Source organism: Anarrhichthys ocellatus, unplaced genomic scaffold (assembly GCF_004355925.1).
Source record: "Anarrhichthys ocellatus isolate YVR2014 unplaced genomic scaffold, GSC_Weel_1.0 scaffold2, whole genome shotgun sequence".
NCBI classification, from domain to species: domain Eukaryota; kingdom Metazoa; phylum Chordata; class Actinopteri; order Perciformes; family Anarhichadidae; genus Anarrhichthys; species Anarrhichthys ocellatus.
The window spans coordinates 7,457,905-7,483,632 of record NW_022280032.1 but is presented as its reverse complement, the minus strand read 5'-3'; the positions used below and the strand labels follow the sequence as shown (position 1 = coordinate 7,483,632).

At 44.2% G+C, this 25,728-nt stretch overlaps 2 protein-coding genes across 2 annotated transcripts in view; both read left to right on the top strand.

The window, feature by feature from the left end:
• Positions 1-13,262, top strand: part of LOC116389035 (pleckstrin homology domain-containing family A member 5) — a 59,758-nt gene extending 46,496 nt beyond the window's left edge. The window contains exons 13-28 of the mRNA XM_031857428.1: positions 471-524; positions 1,270-1,350; positions 3,816-3,878; positions 3,969-4,049; positions 4,948-5,097; positions 5,236-5,337; positions 5,902-6,057; positions 6,571-6,726; positions 7,341-7,461; positions 8,209-8,324; positions 9,532-9,744; positions 9,844-10,005; positions 10,743-10,876; positions 11,258-11,391; positions 11,656-11,758; positions 12,100-13,262. Of these exons, the coding sequence (XP_031713288.1) occupies positions 471-524; positions 1,270-1,350; positions 3,816-3,878; positions 3,969-4,049; positions 4,948-5,097; positions 5,236-5,337; positions 5,902-6,057; positions 6,571-6,726; positions 7,341-7,461; positions 8,209-8,324; positions 9,532-9,744; positions 9,844-10,005; positions 10,743-10,876; positions 11,258-11,391; positions 11,656-11,750 (1,818 nt within the window). The 3' untranslated portion in view covers positions 11,751-11,758; positions 12,100-13,262. The remainder of the gene's footprint in view (positions 1-470; positions 525-1,269; positions 1,351-3,815; positions 3,879-3,968; positions 4,050-4,947; positions 5,098-5,235; positions 5,338-5,901; positions 6,058-6,570; positions 6,727-7,340; positions 7,462-8,208; positions 8,325-9,531; positions 9,745-9,843; positions 10,006-10,742; positions 10,877-11,257; positions 11,392-11,655; positions 11,759-12,099) is intronic.
• A 981-nt stretch (positions 13,263-14,243) lies between these two features.
• Positions 14,244-25,728, top strand: part of LOC116389452 (zinc finger protein aebp2-like) — a 17,190-nt gene continuing 5,705 nt past the window's right edge. Inside the window, exons 1-6 of the mRNA XM_031858140.1 lie at positions 14,244-14,887; positions 15,725-15,935; positions 16,242-16,349; positions 16,526-16,712; positions 17,695-17,819; positions 23,295-23,362. Of these exons, the coding sequence (XP_031714000.1) occupies positions 14,352-14,887; positions 15,725-15,935; positions 16,242-16,349; positions 16,526-16,712; positions 17,695-17,819; positions 23,295-23,362 (1,235 nt within the window). The 5' untranslated portion in view covers positions 14,244-14,351. The remainder of the gene's footprint in view (positions 14,888-15,724; positions 15,936-16,241; positions 16,350-16,525; positions 16,713-17,694; positions 17,820-23,294; positions 23,363-25,728) is intronic.

Here is a 25,728-nt window from a genome sequence, read left to right as displayed (position 1 = left end):
GTCTCCTCTAAGACATCAGAGTACAGACTTGACAGTTTCCTGATGCGGGTCAAAGGATGCTTGGGTATGAGGGAGCCAAAGATTGTAGCCCTACCTGATGGAGTTTAGTAGGTTCAGTATCAAGATACTCACATCCAGTTTAAGTATTATTTCACCCTCAGCTTAATGTTTCCCTACATTGTGTCAGTACATGGCCGCACAATTTGGTCATTAAGGAGCTCTAGTCTTTCCCATAGTGCCCTCACTCTGTTACTTTAAAGAGTACACCTGCTACCTGATTCCTTCACCTTGACTTGTCCTGCCTTCCTTTTCTGTCCGTGCATATTTGGGCACACTGTAAATGACGTGTGTGTGTGTGTGTGTGTGTGAGCGAGAGAAAGAGAGCGTCAGAGAAAGACTGCGTCGTCCTTTTCTTGGGTCTCACTCTCTTGTTACATTTTATTTCCTCTGCTTTTTGCTGCTGACGTTAGAACGACATTCTCTCCCATCACCTCCAAAGGAACCTCATGTATTTGGACAATCAGGTGGGGTAATGCATGACTGCATGGCCCTGTCTCCTGTCATGAACCCAAGTGATCATTTAATGCTTTGCTATTGTTGTATTAAACAGTGCAGTCTGCTGAAAAAAGCCTTTTGATTTCCTGTTCGATGCCCTGTTAACTCTTATTTAATGTTCTCCTACACAGCATGGACCGATGCCACATACCACAGCATTTATGGCCTAAGCTAGAGCCTAGATTCATGCATTCATTAGTCCGAACCCCAAACTCATAGTGAGCTTTATTATCTGGACATCACTCTATTCTGTATAGTCTAGAGATGTCAACATATGCAGCACATATAGAGATTTGTGTATCATGTCATTGAACTGTTACTGTATCTGCTGTTATTTTATAGCTCTGAAGTGCTTTGTGAGTTTGAGTGATATAGCATACAGAGGCACAAGGCCACACTTCTGATAATAAAAATAGAGACGATGAAGCCATATTTCAATGTGCTTGCCTCAGATTTGTGTAACCGCTGAGGATTAGGTAATGTTTGCTCCTCACTCTGAAAGTGTTTACCATCTACTGCCACGTAAGCGTTTTACAGCTTTGTTGTCTTGTTTGTGAGCGTCTCTTCCTGCTTCTCGTTGCTGCACCCATCCCTGTTTGAGAGAGAGAGAGAGAGAGAGAGAGAGAGAGAGAGAGAGAGAGAGAGGTTGTCTCTGAAGTGAAGCGCTGCTCTAAACTGACACTTGCTGTATCGCTCCTCTCCACACTGGACTAGATGAAGGAAAATGAGCCTTTAATCGTCATGACTCACTCTTTGATTGAGAACTCTGCCCCGAGGCCTCAACTTTACCAGCAAGTAAGGCCAGCCGAAGGCTTTGCTCCGCCTCCTCCTCACCAGTCGCTGTTGTTATTTTGGTCTGTTTTGCAATGCTCCTCCTTCGGTGTCCTCATGGCATCCTGAGACTGGTCTCCCTGTATTGTCTGTATCACCAGCACCTCCTCATCCATCGCTTCTGACTGTTCTCTTGTCGCGAGAAGTCATCCCGATATGGGCATGACTCGTCAAAGAGTAGTGAGATGTGTTTACGTCACCGTTTTTATGAAGTTTGTGTGTAGGAGCTGAATATAGTTTACTGTAGAAGTTGCTACATGTTTAGAAAACACTCAGCGAGTCCCTGAATCAGTTAGAGAGCAAAGCCTCCAGTCTCTACTCGTCCTGTTTTAACCATTGAAGGTTGGTGTGGGATGTTTTCATAACCGCTTGCAGACAGCTTTCCTTCTCATTAGACGAGCCGCCTGGATTTGGCGGAGGGACTCTTAATTAGTGTTACTTAGTTCTGTGTTGTCAGACATGTCCCTTCTAAGTCCAGCGCATTACCAAATACTATATCTTACTGTGGAAACTGAAGACGATTGTTTTAATGGCATAGTTTATAAACTAGATTAATTTAGGACACAATAACATCCCAGTATCTTAAAACAAATATCCACACCAAAGTTCTACTCTGTTTACAGTTAATTTGGAGTCTACAACTGCTGTTATAATTCGTTTTTTGTTAGGATTAAGCGGTCTAAAACTGAGTATATAGTATCCGCTGTGGAGTAGTGTACCTATATAGTCAGATGTTTTCTAGGTGAATGTTCTCTGTCCGCATCACTTCCCTCTCACCCCCCCTCTTGTTGTTCTGCTGGTGGAAAGGTCAACAAGGGCCGGCTTGCGTGTGTGACGATGGCTATGACATCACTTTGCCACTTTTGGGACCGTCTCTCGCGGTCTAAAAGTGCTGCCGAAGACTCCCCATCCCACCCATTTATTGCCATACTGGTCTGGCAACAGCTGCATTCCCACCTGTTCAGCCAGAAGTCTGTCTCCCTCCTCCTCCCCCTCTTCCTCCATGTCACTCGAAATCCACACCGCAGCACAGTGAACCCCCCCGCCCCCCTGCGCTGTGGGAGAGTCTGCATGTTTCTGTGTGGAATGCCATGTGGATCTCAGGTTCCACCTGCTTTAACTGTACTGTGTGGTCCAGCTGAGGAGAAAGGTGTCAACAGAAATGTGTGTGAGAGAGTGCAGGTGTGAGTGTGGAGTCTGGACACTTTTGGACAGTGAGTCATTGTTGTCGTCGTTTTGACTCTGTAGACCAGCACATTGGATATGAAGTGTGATATTGTCTCTGAAGTTAAAGTGCATACAGTTAGTTTTAAGGCTTTTTGTTTAGTGCAGCGTAATGAATCGAAACATACTGTATGACAAAAGAGACAATCATTTCTGGGATCTGAAATGCAACTAGAAGCAAAAAGCCCCCAAAAAGGGGGAAGCTGGCTGTAGTTCAGGCCTGGCAGAGCGTCTGAGGGAAAATACAAAGTGTCAGCTGATGTCTGTAGTTTGTAGACTAGCTAGTCATTGACCGTCTATTAAATATGATTACTTAATTTGTGCGTGTTATTCTTTTAATTAATCTGGGCTCCCACCAGTTTTTGTGGCCCAATAAAGATGTGAATGAAAGCTGAAAGTTGGCACTTTGACCTTTTTACAGTTATTAATATCCAATGTGAGTACAAACACAGAACAACACAGAAATGTCTCACTGTCCTAATATTTATGGACGGCACATTTATTGATGATAGATTCAGAAGAGTGGACGAATGATGAAGCATTATGTGAAGAATGGGTTTTCTGGAAACGTGGGATCCAATGCAGTTGAAATAATTTCCCATTTGGGCACTGACTTTGTTTTAGATGAGTGGTATTAATACGTTTTTTAACTTGTGTAGAAGTAACTGCAATGCAGTCTGCCATTGAATTGCCTTTGTCTGTATTTTAGCCTGAACATTACTAAAGTACGTTCAAAAGTCCTCAGAATATCAGTGGTTATGTCGTTATTCTGGGACCATCTTTACGTATTACTGCACATAATGCAACACACACGTACTAAGCTGACCACAGCTACCCAACAGGCACAATCTGCTGGAGAAAACACAGTTAAGTGGATGCAGCTGACTCTAGAGTTTAGTAAGCAAGATTTGTTTAACGTGCCCTCCCCTTTTGCATTTGCAATAAAACCACTGCGTTGTGCTGATGGAGGCAAAGAACTGTGGGTAGTCATCCGAGAGGAGTGCGTGTTTAGACTGGCTGCTCTCCCGCTGTTGGTTTGTTAACTCGGATCGTCTGATTCAGTAGAAATATGAGTTTCCACTCGAGGACAAAATCCTGCGGCTCCGTGAGAGAGCCCTCGTCATGACACTGCATTAGATCTCCAGATTCTAATGTGTATGCGCGTGTTTGGTGTCTCCGGCTAACGTTTGTGTCTGTCCTCACAGCTGAGTCCGGAAGACTACAGGGATCACGCCTATCCCCGTGTGCCAGAGGAAGTGGACATTGATGTAAGTGCAGTGTCGCGCTCTCACACGATGATGCTCCATTCCACTACATCGTACGCGATGGGTCACGAGTCTCTGCTGTTTTCTCTACAGACCAAACTTAGCAGGTTGTGTGAGCAGGACAAAGTGGTGAGGACACAGGAGGACAAACTTCAGCAGCTGTACAGAGAGAAGGTGACTAAACACTGCACATCTGTCATCGTTGCGGTCTTACTAAACACTGTTTAATACACAACAAAATATAGTACACAGTTTACACTCTGTTTAGATTATAGGAAAAGCTTATGAGAGAAACAAAAGTCTATTATATTTGTTATAGTGTGTGTTTATAGCCTAGCTACTGTCGTCAACTTGCAAGACTCGTCTGGCTTGCAAGGGTTTCACAGATTACTGTTTCTGACTGTCCGCTGTCAGCAGACTGTGGTTGCTGTGCAGCTTTGATGCATACAGACACACATACCAAGTTAGAAGTACACACTGCAACAACAGTAATGCACTGTTTATTCACCATATCTAACTCGACATTGGAGTCACTTATGCAAGCAGAGATGTCTTGCATAAATGTGTTTATTTGTGGAAATAAAGTGTGAAAGGTAGCATAATCTGTAGGCTATTTGGAGTTACCTCCATGCCCATAAAAAACAACAAAATAACCATAACATACTCAAATTAAGTTATTATGTGATTGGCTTATTAATTGATTTGACAGACCATAAATGGAAAGTTTTGGTTATGAATTCATGAATGAAGTAATTGCTCAAGTAGGGATACCAAACAATATCTGGTTCAAGGTCCTCCAATTAGTTTTGCTTATTTTTATTTTTCACTCCGAAAACAGCGGTGATGGGCATTCCTATTTTCATAAACAGCAATCACTTGATAACAAAAATGAAACACAGTTTTACCGATAAAGAAAATAAGTTACGGGCAGACATACCTTTTTTTTTTCTTTATTTTAACTTTGCTAGAAGTGAGGGAGCTAAAAGCAGGGAGCACGGGCCAGAGAAGAGAGCGGCTTCAACCGTCCCGTATGACTAAAGTTTTCTGATTGTGATGCCGTGTGTTCCCTCAGCACACCCTGGAGACGGCGCTGCTTTCAGCCAGCCAGGAGATAGAGATGGGCTCTGATCACCCTGCTGCCATGCAGAGTGTTATCCAGCAGAGAGACTTGCTGCAGAGCGGCCTGCTCGGCACCTGCAGAGAGCTCTCCAGAATTGCAGCTGTGAGTCATACTCGCGCGCACTAATGCTGGACACTGAAGCTCTCGTTCTACCGCAGTGCTAGGAAGATTACAGTTTTTGCCTGCTTTTTTTTTTTTTCTTTCTTTTGTCATTCACAAAGTGTGTCTCTGTCAAACCAGGAGTTGGAGCTGTCGTGGAGGGAGTACGAGCAGCTGGAAGGAGATGTGACTCTGGCTAAGAACAACCTCCTGGAACAGCTTGAAGCACTGGGAAGCCCTCAGGTAGGATCATCCTTGAGACTGAAGCTGCGCTGCTTTAATCTGTACTGTCTAAAACTGGCATGGCATAATAGTCAGACCTCGGTTAGGGAAGCATAAACTGCAAAGCTTTAAAAAAAAAAAATGCTTAATTTGTGGCAGATTCCCTTGAACACCTAGTCATCCTTTTTGTAGACATTCTCTTTGACTTTCGGGGAAAAGCGAAGGAGATTTCTGTGCTCCAGTGCCCTTAGCTGCAGCGTGAGCGATCAAAGCAACGTAGTCAGTGATTGATGACTGCAGCGATGATGGAGCAGGTCTTAATTAAAAGTCTGTCTTTTATCTTATCCTTCATCACGGGACGAGTGTGAAGACAGAGAGAAACTGTTCTAACGGCTATTCCTGGTTGAGCTAATTCAGAGTAGAGAAGTCCGAGGAGACAGCAGCCTGGACATCCTCTTCTTAAGTGCCCTGCCATCAGTGAGGAGATAATTACACATCACTCTCTCTTGCTCTTCTGCTTTCCCCTTTGTGTGTGTGTGTGTGTGTGTGTGTGTGTGTGTGTGTGTTTTTGGTGTGCACACTCAGACGGAGCCTCCCAGCCAGCAGCACGTCCGCATCCAGAAAGAACTTTGGAGGATTCAAGATGTGATGGAGGCCCTCAATAAACATAAAGCCGAGAGAATAGCTGATAGTATGAGCTTGTATGGGCCCAAGAGCAACTTCAGCCAACACAACAATGAGGTGAGGCACCACCACTAACGGACATGTTCATGTAATTCTGCACTGAAACAATGAGGCATTTAATCAGACAGGCTGTACGTCACTTATGAAGCACACATTTGCTTCCAGCATATTTGTTTCTTTTCTCTTTTCTCATATTTTGGCTATCTTTGGGTTTCGGACACCATCGTAAGGAAAGTTTCTCATATTTTATTGACTAAACAATTAATCTATTAATTGTGAACAAGTGAATCGCTCATGAAGATAATCTGTAGTTGAAGCCCTACAGCTGTACACAATGACCAGCTTTAGCTGAGCGATGGACCTGCTCATGCTGCTGGTGTCGGTCCCCCTGTGACAGCTTGTGGAGCTCTCTCTCGCTCTCTCGCTCTCTCTCTGGCTAAATCAGCTGCTTTTGCCCATCTTGTGGGCCAGAACTGCTCTGTACCAGATGGTGGTTGCCTTGAGCGTGCGTGGTGGGCGCCATGTGTCACTTTTGCTTCCTGTCCTGTCATGCACTGTACAATCCTTCAGGAGGACGACTCCGTACCCCCACGGCCACCCCTCCCCCAGTCCTATGAGCCCGACCCCCCCACCGTGCCCCCTATGCCCTCTCATGCTGGTGTGCGCCCTCCATCGCTCCACAGGCCGGAGGACAGGAAGGCCAGTCACAGGAATGGCACGCACAGTGTAAGCTTGTTGACTCGTCGACCTCCTGGCTGAGCCCGCCCTCATCTGTGTCATCACACGTCATTGCTCGCTGTGATGGGTCTCACTTTCATTTTGACGGACATTTCATGTCTTTTTGATTTTTTTTTTAATCCCTTTATTCACTTGATGCCATACTTCCATTATCTTATATTTTCAGTTCATTGGATGAAGCCTCACTCGTGTGTCTTTTTGTTTCTCTTTTTAATTGAATTGCCTTCTTGTTTTCCTTTTCTGTGTGTTGAAAAGTAGCAATTTTGTTTGTTTTGCTGTATTTTGTCCATGTTTGACTGTTTGACTGCTGCCTACTTTTTCATTTGGCTGTAAAATGATGTGTCATACTCAAAACAACATGGAGAGTTTTTCTTCAAGCTGTATACATTTATGTTTTTAAGATTGCCAAGTCTGTAAAAGAGATGTCTGTTTGCCACCGTCTCTGAATTCATTCTGTAAGAGAAAATGTCAATTATTGTCAAATGTTTGATATCTTACTTTGGAGCCAAACTCTCCATGACTATAAATCAATCACGTCTATAGATCAATGTGTGTGTGTGCGTGTGTGTGTGTGTGTTGAGCTTGTTCTCTCTCATCTGCAGGGCCCAGACTACCGGCTGTATAAGAGTGAACCAGAGCTCACCACAGTGGCTGAAGTGGATGAGAGCAATGGAGAGGACCGATCTGAATACCCGTCTGACAGAGAACACTCTGGAACCAAAGGTACGTTACGCCGAGCAATATGATGCCAGTTTGTGGTAACTCTAGGGTTAGATTATGCATTTGGTTGGCGCTAACACAAACTCGACTGCCTGATGAAATAATGAATGTGTGACCTGATGAACTTGTTTCTAGCACAGACATCACTTTGACACAGAGCATGAATAGAAGGTTCGGCTGCTCTCTAAATCATTGAGCTAGCTCAGTGTACCACAAAGTAAATCTCACGACAACCAGTATTTGGCACACTGGATTTCATTTACACTGCTCAGGTTTGTGTCTCAGTGCCGGGGCAACTTATTTATACAATTAACTCGACTTAATTCAGACCTTATGTCCCTGTACATTATCTGTGAAGAGGTGGTTTAGAAAAGAGCAAATTGGCCTAAATTTGGTGAAACAGCTTACACAGCGTAATGCTGAAGTTAAATGATTACATTCCAGCTCCTCACTTGTTTCACACTGCCACACAATCAATATAGGAGCAACTTGCCGATGCTGCTGGAAATACTGTAGTTGTGGGTAGAGTGTACTTGATGCCAGATTTTACAGTCAAGGTCTCACCAATACACGGAAGATTTTATCCGATAGACGAAGAAAATATGAATTGCTAAACTGATGAGGAGATGATCATACTTTTTAGTACAGGCTTATGACTTTTCATAATATTGTAATTAAATATGGTATACTATTCAGTGAATTGCTACGGATGTGTTGTCATTGAACCAGGTCTTGTCTTTCCCCTGCTAGGGATGTCCTACCCAGTTGGCATTGTCCCACCCAGGACCAGATCTCCAGTGCCTGAGTCCTCCTCCATAGCGTCTTATGTTACCTTGAGGAAGAGCAGGAGGCCAGACCTCAGGACGGTGAGTCTAATGGTAACTATAAAGAGTTCTCAGCAAGGACCCCCATGTGCTGCCATCAGTTCTCAGGAACTACCTTTAAAATGTAAGAAGTGATAAACCTATTCTTCTGTGTGGCAAACCATCTTTGTCTCTAAGCAGTAGAAAATCAATAATAATAATGATGATGATTGCTTTTTGCTCTTGTTTTCTTTTCTCGTCAGTGTAAACCTCGTGTGGTCACAGCAAACTGGCCACCACTCGAATTGCATTTACTTCCCACTTACTTGGTGGTTCTGGTTATTAAGCCGTTGGTTGAACGTTAACATGTGGCAGTCATCACGTGACCCGGGTGTGACTCATGCTCCTAAAACCAGGCCGTCATGAAATAGATGCCAAGCTTGGTTTATACAGTTTCCAGCCTCCAACACGATCAACTTAAATATACTAACCGCGTCATTAGTGCACCACACTGTAGGGTGTGTCTGTATGTGTTTGTGTTTGGGGGAAAAATGATGGACATATAGAATAAATGAACCTACGTGAACTTGTCAGCTGAGCACACATACAGAACTGTGGTCTTCCCTGTGGGCCACATAGCCTATAGTTGTAAATGAGTGTGTCACAGCTCGGGCCCCGCAGGACACGAGCCTCTTGGACAATCTGGACAGTGGAAGCTGCGTCCTCGGGCTCTGGACTGAACCCAGATCTGCCAACCCCCTTATGGCATTGCATAAACCTGAAACTTCTCCTCGGTTCACTTCACATCATCAGCTGTACTGCTCCGGCATTAATAGACCCCCAGCCTCTGTGAGTGCACCCATGTGTGCACAGCAGCCAGTCAGGTTTCGGTTCTAAGAGCGTGAACAGTAAAGAGCGTTTCACTTTTCATTACTGTGGTTATTATGTCAGTCCTGACTACTTTGTTTTTTTTCCAGTACGTGCAGAGAAGATGTGATTAGTCCACTTGGTCACATTGAGACTGTTTTCTAACAGTAGCTAGTATACTCTGCAAAAGCCGCTTCATTATGAGATCTGACCCAACCGCACTATGACGCCACTTAGCTACACACCCAAACTGTGGCTCTGCGTCGTAAAAAACGTAGCAGTAGTGACATTTTGTCCTCCTAGCATGCTACAGTGTTAACTTTTATGTATGTGTGTGTGTTGTTTGTGTTTCTCTGTCCCTTTTCCTGTCTGCATGTCTGTGGTCGTCCTCTCTGGCCAACAGGAGCGTCCTCGCAGCGCGGTGGAGCAGCAGCTGTGCGCTGCGGAAAGCGGGCGGCCCAGGATGAGCGTGGAGGAGCAGCTGGACAGAATCCGCCGCCACCAGCAGGGCGCCCTCAGGGAGAAAAAGAAAGGTCTCCACATCCGGGGTGGCAGCCAGGAGAACACGCCCTCTCGCAGTCACTCCTTTACGAAGGAAAACCACTTTCGCATGCAGGTATTGGGGGACTGCTGACTTAAGTTCTGAGCAGGCTGATATCAAATCCTCCAATTCATGTCATGTGAACCAATCCCTCTGCATTTTTGTCCCTTCTAGTCCCAAACGAGGCGCAGAGAAGAGGGGATGTGCAGTGACATTCAAATGCTGGAGGCCTCACTCCGACAGCAGGAGGTGGTGAGGGACCAGGAGACGCCTGCCGAGGAGATCGCCCGTCTCAAAGAAGCCTCGCTGGATGACCACTTAAATATGGACCGACAGGTGACTCATCACACTGAGAGGGCTAATATTATCACACGCAAATTATTTAGGAAATCACTTCAAGTAGTGTGGATTTGATTCTCAATACCACTACTCTGTTTTTTTAGTGGAATAATTAAATAAGCATACCCAAGTAAAAACACATTAAAACACATCTTGTTACCTTAATATCACACTTACTTACATACTTACAGGCCTTCCACAGAAATCAATTACTTCATTATAATTACATTTTAAATCAATCTACCAAAAAGCAAAGTTGCAAAACATTGTAGGCAGGAATTATCCCAGAGGCATGTGCATGAGACTATAAATACTCCTTATACTATAAATCTCTTCACAGGCTGCCTCTAAGCCACACACTTGATTTTAAGTTACTTCTTGTGTCTTTATGAGAGGTCACGCCCTTTTCTCTGGATTACATCAATAGAATTCCCAACTGATCTCCGCACGCTGCAGAATGTCTCACGTTAAGTGTTTCTCGCTCGAGGACAAATCCTGCGGTGACGCTCCATTGAGTTTGTACACAGCCAAATGAGAACGTGGAACAGGCTCCCTGTACTGATGATAACGATGACGATCATCTGTTATTTGTTTATAAATGTTCTGTGCGCATCAATTTCAGATTTCTATCTGCATTTTTTTCAGCTTGTGGAGTCTTTCTTTTACTGGTGAAGCATGTAATATCCCATTCATTTGTATGAAGTGTGCAATGTGAAGTGTTTGTGTTTCCTCAGCTTTCTGTGCCTGACAAAGTGCTGATTCCTGAGCGCTATGTGGAGTCAGACCCCGAGGAGGCTCTGAGCCCTGAGCAGGAGGCGGATAAGCAGAGGAAAGTTGATCGCATCAAAGCCCTCATAGCCAAAAACAGGTACACGAGTCATCGTGATCTTTCTGTAGACGGAACTTTTGATTTAACAAGGACACGGTTGCTCAGACCATTGATGTTAGGTATGGGTTCTTTGGACAAAGAGGCTACCTTTGCAGGTGAGTGCTGGTATTTCGGGTTAGTGAGGGTCACGGCATCACAATAGATGCCTGCTCTTCCCATGCAGATCAGTGCCTCAGATGTTCAGAAATGCCCTCATCTCTGAGCCACTGTGACATTTCATTCTGAATGTCAGCCCTCTTGAATTGATTTCTAGTTCCTCTGTCCCGAGGTACTTGTGTTTGTTCTGAAACTATGTTTTACAGATGAAGCTGTATACTGCTTATTACATAGACCATTTCCTATGTGTATTTGTTCTCCCAGCATGCAGAATGTGCTGCCCCTAAGCCCCGAGGAGGAGACTGAAGTGGAGGTTACCGTGCAGGAGAAAGAGAAGATGATTAATATCTCCTACGAGCTGGCAGCAGAGGCCTCCAAACGCAGCAAGCTGGTAGCAGGTACGTCTCTGGAGGGAAGAGGGAGGGGATCAAACGAGGCATGTGGTGAAACAAAAGCTTGTGTTCAATGTGGTTCATCAAACTGCTTCCATTGTCTTTGTGTTCAGTCATTTATCATTGTAGTCTCCGTAGTGTCTCCAGTAGTTTCATTGACTTCAGTGATTATTTTCTGTGTTGTTTGGCTGTTTAGCTGCAGATGCGATGTGTCTTTGTTATTTTGTGTTTGCCTGCGTGTGTTGGACATCTCGCTCTGTTTCATTCCAGTGAAAAGCCCTGTGTCGCCCTCTTCCTCACCCCTTCCACAGCCTCCTAACACACCCCCTCAACTCACTGATGGGTCTCACTTCATGTGTGTGTAGTAGCACCAGTAAGGGCCTTCATCAACCTGTTTTGTCCATACTCACAATGCTAAAGTGTTTTTAACCGTTGTCTCGATGTCATAATGAAGGGATCGACAGGAAGTTATGTAAAAGTATGAGGGGGGGGCGTTGTGATGTGTTTGTATGAGGTACAGTATAAGTATAACACCTTCATGAAGGAGTCAACCAAACCTGAATATTATCGGCATGATGGAAGTTGACTTTAGGGCAGTTGTTTTAGCTCGCTGAGTGTATAGGGGAACTATGTCACGTATCCCTTGTCTGGTATTCTCTTTGGAGCATAATTTAATCTTTAAAACAGTCTCACATTCTCTCTCTCTCTCTACAGCACAGGCTCTGGCCTCAGTGAGAACCTACACATGAAGGAAACAGCAGAGGAGGTGTGAAGATGCCCCTGAAGACTTCCCCCGAGGGCGTCAGCACAAGGCCGCAGCCTACAGAGAGTGTAACTGCCGACTCTGGGTTATTAACCTCTGACTTCTGTATGCTCACTGTGACGTCTTAAGCTCTTATGCCACCAACAACACGTTCTCTGTGACATTTCTCTGTTCATTCAGCTCGCCACAGAATTCAGCTTGATACTGTTATTGTTGCAGTTCCATTTATTTTAGTTTTTGCAAGGTTTTTAAGGTTATTTTCATTATTTATATGGTTTTATGAGGTTGTTGTTTGAATGTGGGCCAACATTGGTCTATATATGTATATATATGAGGCTAATAGACTGAGCTCTGTTGTTAGCTTAAGGGTCTTGCGACAAAATGTTTTGGCCACATTTTCCATTCACGTTTCACCATCTGTCCGAAAAAAGTTTCAAAAACATATGTTCACATAATTTTACATTTACCAGATGATTTTAGTCTTTTACGAGTCGCTCAGTTTGTTTTTGCAGACATCAGTCATTAACTAAACATTCATATTTATCCATTTATTGCAAAGAACATTTGTCGATGGGAAAGAGGAGTTTATAAGCGATGTAGATCCCTCCATTATAGTGAAAGGAGGAGCCACTTTATTGCTGCAGACCAAGATTATTTGTAATTTTTCCTGTTTCTGGGTTGTAATTATTTAAAAATGGGATCTTCTGTAGTCCCCGTCGCATTGTTGCCGACACATATGTGAATGTTTCAGTCACTCTATACTGTCTTCTTTTTGTATTGCCGAGAGATATATTTAAACTGAGAGAAGGAAAAAAATCTAAGTTTGGTTCTATTTTATGAAATGTTAGTTTGAAGACTTGGAACTAAAGGAGAAAAAAAAAAAGATTAGCACATGTAAAAAAAGCAATAACAAAGAAACTGCTTGTGGATCCAGGATTGTGTGTGTACAAAGTGTAATTATCAGAGGTTTACTGTGTATATAATGTACATGGTACAGCAGGATGGGGGGGGGGGGGGTGTATCCAACATATGGTTACATACTAAATTTGATTTGCAATTGTTCATATCCCATCTGTTTTATATCATGTGAAATAAATGTTGCTGTTCTTAACAAGAGGTTGGCTTTTGTTTTTCACCACCTTTGTAGCCAGCGGTAGTGGACAAGCTGAGAATAAAGCTCACTCGTGTTCATCAGCTCAGGGTCAGCTACTGGAACACTTATACAGCAAAATAGCATGCTAACATAACTCAGGACTGAACGCATTTAACACAGTATTGAAAAGGGTATTTTATATTGCACGTCTTAAAAATTGCGTTTTATGCATCAATAGTGGGCTTATAAATTAAACGATCAGTATCATCGGATATAATCGAAGGTAAAATGGGTCATTTGTAGGGTACAGATGGAGGTTAAAGTCCTCATAATAAGTGACAGCTAGTTTAAATATAGAACTGTGGCTCCCTCCTGTGGTCACTCTGCAGCTGCAACATTAGTAGTATTTTACAGTAATGTTGTACACAGTATTTATGGTAGTGGAGACCTCGTCTTTACCCGAGCTCAATTTCACAGAGCCCGAATAAGACCTCGGCTTGTATTTGTCATACATACATAAACACAACATACAATTTGTCCCTGACATGTTTTTAATATGCTGTACAAGGAGGGGGGGGGGGGAATTATCTATATGTCCTAGTAACCATGAGATTAACTGGTTTGGGGCTCCTGGAGGCCAATAGTCCACTTTGCTCAGTTGGCAGTCCAGCATTGTTTGGGTTAGTAATAAATATATATTAAAACATGATTGTTGGTTTAAAACTCTCAAACGAGCCATCCAGGAGTTATAAATGTTAATAAAATGCCCATAAATTGATTTCGGTTCAGATTCTTCGCAGGCTTTTTAGGCTGTGAACCTAAAAGTTGTTTTTCATTAGAGCATTGGTTAAAGTATGCTGTCTGTTCTACTAAAACTAAACTGTAGTAAACGCAGATCTCCATATTTATAAGAAGCTGCGTGTGTGTTTTGGAAACACATGGAAAGTTTAAATACCAACGTCAGAGTTTCTCCTCCTCGTGCCGCCTCTGACCAATCAGAGAGCAGACAGCGGGACTTGACCCAGCCCTTCGTCTGCAGTGGAGCGCTTGTCGGTGCCACGGGTAAAATTTCGATACCGAAAGTGTCTCACGGGCACGTACGCCGCTGAAATGGCTGCCGCGGCTACAGAAGAAGCGACCGCGCTGAGCGTTGAGAACGACGCGCCGCCCGTAGAGACAAACGAGGGGAAAGACGAGGGCCGCACCGAACCGGAAACGGTGGAACCGGGCGGTAGCGTAGAGCCGAAGGTGGAAGCGGTGGACGCGGAGGCCGGCGAAGAGAAGAAGCCCGCTGGTGCGGCAGACAAGGCCTCGAGCGAGGCGGTGACAGACGACGGCGCTGTGACGCTGAACCAGGAGGCGACCGCCGCTCCCGAAGAACCGGAGCGAAAGATGGAGATATTACAGGAAATGCCGGGAGAAGGAAACAACGGACCTGCCGTCGATAACGCATTGAAAGAAGCGAAGGAGGAACCGGGAGAGGGTAGCCGGTGCTCGGGGATAAACTGCGAAAAGAGCAAAACAGTTAGTGAAGATGCTGAGAAAGCCAGCGGCGGGGGCGGGGAGCTGGGCGACAAGAGGCGGCCGAGCGTGGAGATCTCCTCCTCGGATGGTGAGCCGCTGAGCCGCATGGACTCGGAGGACAGGTGGGTCGATGAAGTGACCGCTTATTGTTGATCAGTGGAGGGATTAATGTAACAGTTAGGCACGATGGCAACGTTTGTTATTACATCCCCATCTTTGCACGAGCACGCGATAACAATTGGCTAATTAGTGACCTAATAAGTACACACTTCAGTATGTTACGAACCAAAAATGTTCGTTAATCAAATCAAAATACTTAATTAAAAAAATCTCCTCCTTCTCCCTCATTGGACGATCCAGAGTCTCTGTATTTGCAATTATACAAATGTGTGTGTGTGTGTGTGTGTGTGTGTACGTATGTATGTATGTATGTATGTATATGTATATATGTATGTGTGTGTGTGTATATATATGTATATATGTATATATATATATATATATTTCAAAACTTTGTCTGCTGGATGCAATCTGTTCCCAACTTCACTGAAAAGTACATTTATCGAAATGTGAGTACTGATCCAATTACTGAAACTGCAGCCCAAATATTGGACTACAAATGATGACAAGTAATAGTGACTTATTGAATGAGTGATGCATATGAGCCCCTTTGTGACGTTGACAGCACAGTAAGATAATAATCTAGTCCTAGGCGAATACAACAATATAATTGATTTGACATGATGATGGAAGTGGGATGCATGGATAATCAGCTGCAGCCTGAAGGCTTCAAGGCATAGTAACTATTTAATGTGCCTTGAAATATCTGCACCTGTTCTTCACGGCTCTGCAAAGCTGATCTGAGCTGTGAAGATACTCTCGATGGCCTCAGCGCCCATGTTTTATATCCTTCTCCTTCATCTCACTCTCTCTCTCTACAACACCCCCCTCTCCTCCCTCAGTATCAGCAGCACCCTGATGGAGATGGAGAGCACGGTGTCGAGTGGGCGCTCCACCCCCGCTATGATGAACGGACAGAGCAGTGTCAGCTCCTCCGGGGCGAAGACGGTGGCTTACTCCTGCTGCTGGGACCTCTGTCCGCAGTGCTTCAACTCCAGTCCTGATCTGGCCGAGCACATCAGAGGCATCCACGTGGATGGACAGAGAGGAGGGGTCGGTAGAAACAAACTCCATGTTCATCTCCTTTTTGTTTCTGTCTGACAGGTAGCCAAAGATAGATAGACAAGACAGAGACGAACGATTCGCTGCAAAGGCAACATATGAGTATTAAAGAGTTTGTTCAAAGGTATTGAAAGTACTTTCTACTTGGACCTCCTCCACCTGGAGTGTGCAGTCAAGAAAGTCGAGGACGGATATAATTAAAGAAATCTCAATCTGTCTGTCTGTCCAGTAACCCGTCTCACAGCTAACCAAGCCTACTGTTCTCCTCTCCTCATGTCCGTCTCTCACCTCCCTCAGGTGTTTGTGTGTTTATGGAAGGGATGTAAAGTGTACAACACGCCGTCCACCAGTCAGAGTTGGCTCCAGAGACACATGCTGACCCACAGTGGAGACAAGCCCTTCAAGGTAAATCAAATGCCGTGCACATTTTTCCCTTTCGTGTGTGTGTTGGTGTGGAATGCATTACCTATTCTGCCATGCCATTAACTAAAACAAAATGTGTTAGTAGTGTTTCCAAAATTGTCTTGTCCTGTTCTGTGGCAAATATACCACATGTGCTGCGTTTTTGTGCTCTGCTGCAGTGTGTCGTTGGTGGCTGCAACGCCAGCTTTGCTTCCCAAGGAGGGTTGGCTCGCCATGTGCCGAGTCACTTCAGCCAGCAGAGCTCCTCCAAAATGTCCAGCCAGGCCAAACTCAAGGAAGAGTCGCCCTCCAAGGCCGGACTCAACAAGAGGAAGAAACTCAAGAACAAACGCAGGTGCTCCCTACGTACGTACCTCACAGGCACTCAAGCTAACCTCATTTCAAAGTGTTTCTCGTCGTGATTACAAGCTGAACACGTTTTGTAGCTACTGCCATGTTTGTTGTTCAGCTTCTAACCTTTTTTTTTTTTGGAGAAGCTAGAGCTGGACAGCTCGCACATAAACTGGTGCAGACGCTTCTGCCAGCTAGGCAGATCCTCCCCGTGGCCGTGTTCTGCATTTCAGAGCTTTTTTGTTAGTCCATTCGCATAGTTTCTCTCAGCCGATGCTTTCGTGCTCACGTTGATACTGATACTGAACGTGTTGCCTCAGATGGCCTGTGTCTGCATTATTCAAACTGTCCTTTCTTTCTACTTGTACACCTCTTCTTGTCCCGGGATCCAAGCAATCACAGTTTTTACTGTCTGAATGTGTGTGAAGTGAGATTATAATCTTACATTACATACAAATAGCATGTTGCAGTTTCCCGCATATCTCCAATTACTGTGAATTTTACAATTTTAGTTGAAGGTCGATATGGTCATTAGGAGACCACACCAGTAGTTTTGCATATTTCAGTCCATCAGTAACAACATACTTGAAGCATCACGTTTAGATTGATTTCCTCCTGGATAGCCTTTAGCTACATTCATTCAACAAAGTCAACATCAACTATGAAGCCGATGTTTGGGATATTATTTATCCTTCTAAATGCACTTTCTTATTAGTTGAGATGTCACGCTGTCTGAGTCTCCTTAGCACTGAATATGTGCGGTGAAGCACTAAACCACAGGAATGTCACCACCACATGTGTTGTACCTATTTCTTCAACACCTTTTGGTCTTTGTCGCCGCAAAGCAACATTTAAAAATTAGAAAGGAATGACATGTTTGATTCATGAGATGGTTCTGATGTAGTTATGGTTATCAAGTCATTGTACATGGGATCACAGTGGGAACCCTGATGTTACGTTTGTTTTGACTCTGCTCTCTGCTGTCTTCCTCCTGCAGCGAGGCCCCACGACTTCTTTGACGCCCAAACCATGGACGCTATTCGCCACAGGGCCATCTGCCTTAACCTGGCCACCCACATCGAAAGTGTGGGCAACGGCCACAGTGTGGTGTTCAACAGCACGGTGAGTCCGTGTGCAGCTTCACTACTTTAGTGTGGATGGCCTCCGGCTACCTGTTTGTTTCAATGGCTTCAAATACAGCAAGTAGCTGAGGGACTTCAGAGACGAGGGTTGAAGGATGCGTTCTCTTTTATTTGTTGTTTATTTTTTTATGGTAGAGAAAGCCAGATGAATCTGTTCAGAATGTTGGCAAAAATATGAATGATGCTCTGGTGAAGGTGAACTGTAATGCAGAAACAGAATTTAACTAAAATATGAAAACTGCTTATTTTAGATTCACCAGACATTTGACTTGTGATAATGATAAATACCATTTTTATTCATTGAGTTTAAGGCTACTTCAAGTTAGAAAGCTCAAACGGTTGACTTTTAATTGTATTGAAATCTTACATTTAAAAACTCCACCTCACAGAGGCTCAACATATCCTGAAACAATGAGCATTCTGTTTATAAGTGACATCTTTATGTATTCAAGGGTCAATGAGTTGTATGCATAATATGGTGGCAGTGGGGTCAGTATTCCGGTGCTCCATAAACACCGACATAACGCTGATATTCAGCAGACAAAACAAAGCATCTATTGAGACATTGTTAGACGTATGAAGCTTATTGTTGGTGCTTACCGTGTTTGTGTTTATTTTAATCCATTGTATGTATAGTAAAAAGAAAACCTGCCTCATCATTTAGCATGAGATTGTTTTCACAATAGTTCTTTTTTAAATGTCTTATCTTCTGTTGTTTCATTATCAGACAGCAGGGGGCGTGATAGAATCACTGTTTGAAGACACTGCAGCTTTTCTGTGAGTGCACTTGAAGTGAACCTTGAGAGTCGCCCCTGAGGCTCGATGTTGTTTTCCTGTGAATCACACTTCACAGGAAAGACAATGGGATAGTTTCTGTGTACGGTGCTCGGCCCATTCTGAGCCCGGTGCGTGATACATCATTAATGAGCTCTAAAATGCCTTTGCACCTTTTTTCTGTTGAGGGAACATATGAGCTCTTTTTTTCTCCGGTGAAAGATTCTACTTTTCTCACTGACGACGGCTTCAAAGAGAGGAGGAGTTATTGAGGGAGGTTGAACCGCGATGACATCTCGGTGAGAATGGCAGATTATTGTTGAAAGACTGCTTTTCCCGGGCAGTTCCACTAGGGAGCGCTCTATCCCCTGTTCAAGACCCCCACGTTACAGGACGGTGGAAAGATGAACGGGACATCCTCCGGTTTCTCAGCACCGTCTCTCATATTCGTACAGAAATGTTCTCTTAGTCGGAGACAATTCATCTCTTTCCACTAGGAAAGAGCAGACATGTTGCCTGTGTTGTCTGCTTCTACCCCGCTGTAGAGTAAATTAGGTTATTTTGTTTGTTTTCCCCCCAGTGAGTTAACGCATATATAAATGATGCATTTAATGTGCAGCGCTATGATAGCGTGCTACCACCAGCTCACACAGCTGAAACAGTTAGTGTGCTCAGAATCATTTTCTCCTCTGAGAGAAGCTCCTAGAGCACCACACGTGTGATTTAAGCCACCGACTCTGCATCTGAAGACACAAACATGCACACAGAGGTGGGAGGGTAGTCTACAGTTAATCAAATTAAAGGATATTTTCTGATATCAATATACATCACAATATGGCAAATGTGTACAAAATCACGTAATACAGCAAAGAACAGGAATCCACCGTTACATGAGACACATTTCTTCATTTGTTGGATTTTTAAGGACAGCTTGCTTGTGGAATCATACATTTCTACAAAATAAATTCACAGAAAAACAAAACGCCATACCAGAAGAAGATCATATTGTCACAATGAAGTCAGTAAACTATAGTTTATTATTGACAATGAAGCACCTGTAGTTTTGACTTTACTCAAAGACAGACTATCGAGATCACAGACTGTATTCTGGAATCTTAGTTATTGTAATAAAATTGGAAATGTGTGAATAGCTTGCAGGTAATGCGGGTGTCTCTAATGCATGCAAACGGAATACCATGAAGCCACTTCATGCATCTCTTTCCCATTAAAAAGAGATTTCCACCCCAAATAATTCAAGCAATTTCTGAAAATGTGCCGTTTTAGGCGAACTCGCTGTCGATGCTTCTGTTCCTTTTTAAAGTGTAATTAGAGTGTTGACACCGGTGCTCTCCTCACTCCCGTGATCAGCTCAGTCAACTCTTTTCTGCTTCGCTCTGCTCCCTGCAAACCTCAACTGCTCACCAGCAGCCAAGAATTTTAAAAGAAAAGCTTTGAGGAAAGAAAAACAAAAAAGAGCAAGTGAAGATAAAGCTTGGGAAGAGGTTAAGAGAGGTAACCACATATTTGGACACAGACTGAGAGGGAGGAAGAGCCAGCCAGGGGAGGGGGAGAGAGCACCAGGAAAAGGGGGTTAAGTGGAGTTCAGGGTCATGGAATCGGAAGGAGATCTGGCCAGTTGGGCATACATTCTCCTTTTCTCTGGTCCCGGGAGGATTGTGGTGGAGAAGGACTGCGGCGCTGCGTCAGACCCCGGGCCCCAGCGGACCCTCCCCGGCCTGGGGAGATGGAGTAGAGCTGTGGGGGTTCTGTGGAGTTTGGCCAGTGGGCCTGCTGACATGCCAGAGCAGCTCAGCCGTGTTTATGATGGGATATTTTTGTTATTGCGCCAATCTGCGTCATCCACAGCTTGACCCCCTGAAACTAGACAGGCACCCGCTTTTAGCAGGCCGGCCCTCCCCCGGCTTTCGGTCCTGCAGTTTTCACTGGCTCGCTTCGGAGCCTCACTAATGTTCACTCCCTATTCTCCCCTGGCTCTTTCCTCCCTCCCTCTCTCGGGTCTATAGAGGATAAAGATCTGTCCCTTAAAGCACCAACTGCCATCATCAAACCACTCGGCTCACAAATCACTTCATGCTGCTTAAACACAAGCCCCCTTCTTAATCTTCAGGCCCGGTCATGGCCTGTTCAGGTGTAGCCTGAGCTTGTGATCATTAACCTGGTGCTGTGAGTAGCCCGGGGGCACGCACGGGTTAAAAGCTCTGCATTTTTAATTAAAAGGGCAGTGAAGCAGCTGCTGGTGCACGGAGTCTTAGCCCTGAGACGTGTACTGTAGGGCCTGTTGCAGCCAGCACAGGATTCAGGACGGTGCTGCAGAGAGCCTCTGTTGTTGACTCTGAGAAGTTAACCCACGTGTTGGTCCACCGTGGAGCAGCAGCAGCAGCCAGCAGATGAAGGCAGAGGCAGATAAGCAAGAGCAAAACGACGATGTTCACGTATGAGGCGAGACTAAAGCTCTGAGAAGCTGGAAAGGAGTTTTTATTTCTTTTTAAAGATTGATTTGGAAACGTCAAAGACGGGTCTCTTTTTGCAGTTAATGAACATAAAATATCAAATACAGTGAATTACATCAAGTAGAATACACTATAAATATACTACAGTACTTGTATATATACAGTTAAACAACACAATCCAAATTTAAAAGAGTCAATAAAAATACGGTAAAAGATCTTTGTGTATTTACATATGAGATTCTATTTATAATGACGTATTGATGTTGAGATCATTGTAGAACACTTTTGTGATTCTTCACCTGGCGTAGTGGGAACAGGAGACATTGGAAGGTAAGGCAGCACACTAGGTGGAGATTTACAGAAGTTTTGTTTGTGAACATAAAATCTATCAAATTCATTAAAAAAGAAAATTGAGAATGCACTGAAAATAGTTATGCTGGAGAGATGATTATATAATTTGAAGTTTAAGAGGTGAGTTGAGATGAATATTGAGCAAGCTGATTAGAAACCCGGTTTCCCGTATACATGGCAGAGAAACTCTACCGGTTACTTAATTGCATGTAACGATGCAGAAATCACCACAAACTGTGGTACCCACATTTCTTTTTATATGTTTAGATTTCACATCAACACTATTTCTATTTAAGTGTGAGAAGCTGGAATCATTTCACTGTCTCCTCACTGCTGCTGCTGTTGCTGCTCTGCCTTCTTCTTCTCTTTTCCAGTTTTCTGCTTGAGCACAAGAGGCAACAACAGGCTTGATTTGCCAACTTGGCTGCTGTTTGTTAAGCTTCTCACAGACAAACGTTAAGGCACCGAGCCAACAACAACCACAACATTCATATCTGCTAGTGGATTGATCAAAGTATAATGTGTGAGTTGTGTCAGACAGCAGCTTATCAAAATGAAACCACCTCCTCACGCAGCATGGGAGGAGGGTATTCTCTGACATACTAGTTTAGAAAGTACAGAAGAGACAAATAACATGAACAATCCCCAGCAGGACAAAGGGAAAGAGACGCGATAGGACGAGAGCGATTCTAGGTCTGTGTCTCCTCTCCGTGCAGCCTCGTCCCCTCCGTCCTCAAACCCGTTTCCATCAATGCCGCAGCCGTTTCCCAGAAATAATTTCAGACATTTATGTGCGTAAGCGAAGTTCTTCACACGTGAGCTCATATCCTAAAAATAGACATTCCTGACAAAAAAATGAGCCAATTGACGCAAAAGGTTGCGTCTCTGGCTATTTTTGACGCTCCTGGTTATTTGTCCAGCTTTACTTTCCCCCCTTCTGACAATATGTCTGTGAATTCCAGACCAGTCTTACTGTAAACCAACACAGCATGACAGATGAAACTGTTCTGCATGAAGAGGGCCGACTATTTAGGAAATCGGGTATTGTCTCAACTGTATTTTCACAAGAAGAAAGACTTTGATATTTGTGGCTGTTTTAAGTAGTCAAACCAGGGAACCGATAAAATTAACACAACTTATAAAGTTACTGAAGCAAATGTTAGACGGTGGGTGCCGGTCACCAGAAGCATTCCTGTCCAAAGCGATAAAGCGTCTGCTGTCGGCACCAGAGACTTGTTTTCGGTGATAACTGCTCCCTGTGTTGCCCGTGTCTACCGTCTTTGCTCGATGTTAGCCGCGATAAGCAGTTCTCGGTGAGGTCCGGATGCTTCGGATTTAAATTTCTCGGTCTTGCACTGTGTTGCAGGGGAGTGTGAGATAGACCCTGTTGAAAATAGAAACCTCACTGAGCTCTTGCATGCATTATTAAGAGTGCTCACATTGCTTATTAGTGTAATGATCAGCCACTGTATCACTCTGCGAGATGTTTGAAGCGTGTAGCCTCATTATTCGACAGAGAGATGGGGGGGGGGGGGGGGGCATATCTTTGAAGCCCGTTCTCAACAGACGAGGGAGAATGCTGCAACAGCAGCCAAACCCAACACATTTATGCTAATCTGACGCTTGTAAACTGTCTTTGGGATTAACCATCAAATGTAGGTTAAATGATACGTCTGTGTCTGTTTCTGCTGGTTACTTTCCATTGGTGGAGCTGGTTAGAGGTTACTCGGCTAGGCCAACAGCACGGCGGAGACGCACTGACGGCACGAGGACGGGAGTAGTATTTCTCTTTGGCTCTGAGCGCTCGCTGTGTCTTTTTATTGCTCAGCTTGTGTTTCTGCTTGATTGTCTCCGTGCAGGTGGTGGCCAAAAGGAAAGAGGGGTCCGGCAAGGTGAAGGTCCTCCTACATTGGACACCTGAGGACATGTGAGTGAAACTTCCCCTGCACTATCCTTCCATCTGCGTAGACATTCACCACAGATGGAATTTTAACAATCGAGAGAATAGACACATGGAAATTATGATAAAACGCAAGAGAACTGTTTACTGTCAAAGCACTATTTCTGACCGTGATGTATGTTACAGATTTGGTCAAATATTGTAGTAGATATTTGGGGATGCACTGATTCAATATATTTTCGCACAAGTACCTTCATTTGAATACTTGCTGATACCAAGTACTGATATGAGTACATAATGATACCCTAACATTTCTAACTACAGTTTTGAAAGAATGTTTTATTTTCATTCCTAACACTCTGACTGTAACAAATTAAATAAACATGTCATTGTGTTTTCCTGATGCAAAGGGAGCATAACTCTTTTTAGTACGGCTGTTAATAATGAGTGCTTTAACCCTGCTATCAGTTAAACAATTACAAGATGTTAAAAATATTTTGAAAAACAGTTGCTCGGAGGAGCGGCACGTCGCTCAAAGTTGGCGATAAATGATTAGGCTCAACTGACAAGTGGTTGACGTCAGGTTGCCGTAGCGGTATCGGGTGCAGATATATCTGAGTACTTTTACGAGTACGAATACACGAGCACGATACTGGACCTGGTACTGGTTCTAAAGAATAGAACGGTGTGCACTGCGTCCTGGTTGCTCTTGTAGTCAATTTGCAAGATGACCCACGTTATTCATTGTAGCTTTATTCCTCCTGGGGAACTGGTGAAGGTAGAGTTTGAATACTGTTCTGTGTATATGGAGGTAAAGGCATATGTGTCCATAAACACGTTGAGATTTGTAGATAACCTTTTTAAAAAGTCCCCGATCTATAAACGGGCAACTCAACAGCACATTTTCAAATCTCATGCACATTGCTCACCATGTAAAGTCTGAGCCTTTCACACAAACATTTCCTTTTTGAGCAGCAGGGGTTGCACGCATGTACAAGTGAACATCATCACGCATCTCTCCCTGATAGTTTTACGAGTCTCTTTTCCATCCAGCTGTGCGCTCAACACGGTGGCCTTCCTCTACCTCAGGGCTTGCTATAAATCTACACAACCAGTGTCAGGATTCCAGGTCCCCTTATAGTCCACATCACTATAGCAGCTCATCTTCTCCTCACCAGCCATGATCATCAGCCAGCATCCTCACTCACTGTTATGATCTGTCTTGGATCAGCACCCAAAATTACTTGATTTTGTTCTTTTTGTTTTTTTCTGTGGCTCCCCAACACGTTGTTAGATGAATTCCCTGTTTAAGGGAAGGTGAACCTTGGCACCACTTAAGCCCCGTGAGCAATTTGGCAGAAGAGCGGGCAGGTTGTAAATGTGCTTATGAAATGGATCCGTCTCATGGACACAGAGAGAGAGAGAGAGAGAGAGAGCTTCACAGAACACTGGAACGTTCAGCAGGGTTCCTGCTCAGGGGAAGCTCCCACCGCACGTCCCACACTCTCATTAAAGAGTGTGAGCAGAGAGAGAGAGAGAATGAGAGAAAAGAAGGTGAAGGAGTTGGAAGATGAGAAGAAGTAAGCAGAAAGGGAAAAGAGGTGAATAACGGGAGGAGGAGGAGGAAAAGAGAACAAGGTTAAAGGAGACAAAGAAGAGGATGGACAACAAAGAGAAAAATGGATTTGGTGAAGATGGCAGCGGGCAGAGAAACCCAGATGATGCATCGTGAAGTAGATCGCAGCTGACAGCTTCCGATGAACATACTGCAGCTAAACCCTTGTTCTCTCTGTCTTTTCCCATCCTTCCCTTTCCCCCTCTCTGATCCACCTCTGCTATCGCCTCCTCGCCCGAGTGTGGGAGTTTAATCTTGTGCATTGAGAAATAATTCAGAGAAGGGGGGAAGAGAAAGATGAACCTTGGTGATCAGGAAAGACTCCTCAGATTAATTCCAAAGGGAGAGACGTAGCTGGAGATTGATACCGAGACTCAAGACAGTTAGAGGCAGAAGGTGAGAAACGAGTTGGAAGAAATTGGTTGTGGGAGAGAGAAATGAAAGGCAGAAAGAAAACAGAGAGTGAGTGATGGGGAGTAAACAAGAGTGAGATGCTTTTTTTCCCCCCTCGTCCATGCAGGAGAAATCTGCGATGATTCTTGTTGCTCTGAAGCAAGAGAGTAAACTGTTGTGAGACGGGGAGGGTTGGCAGTGAGTGTCAGTTTGGCCAAGTTAATATTTAGTCTTTGGCTCGGTGTAATGCCTTCGTACCTGACGGGCAATTCAGTGGTCATTTAGTCAGCCATCAAGTGTCATCACCCTAAACACCAAGGGCAACATCAAGTGCTGTAGTGTGTGTGTGTGTGTGTGTGTGTGTGTGTGTGTGTGTGTGTGTGTG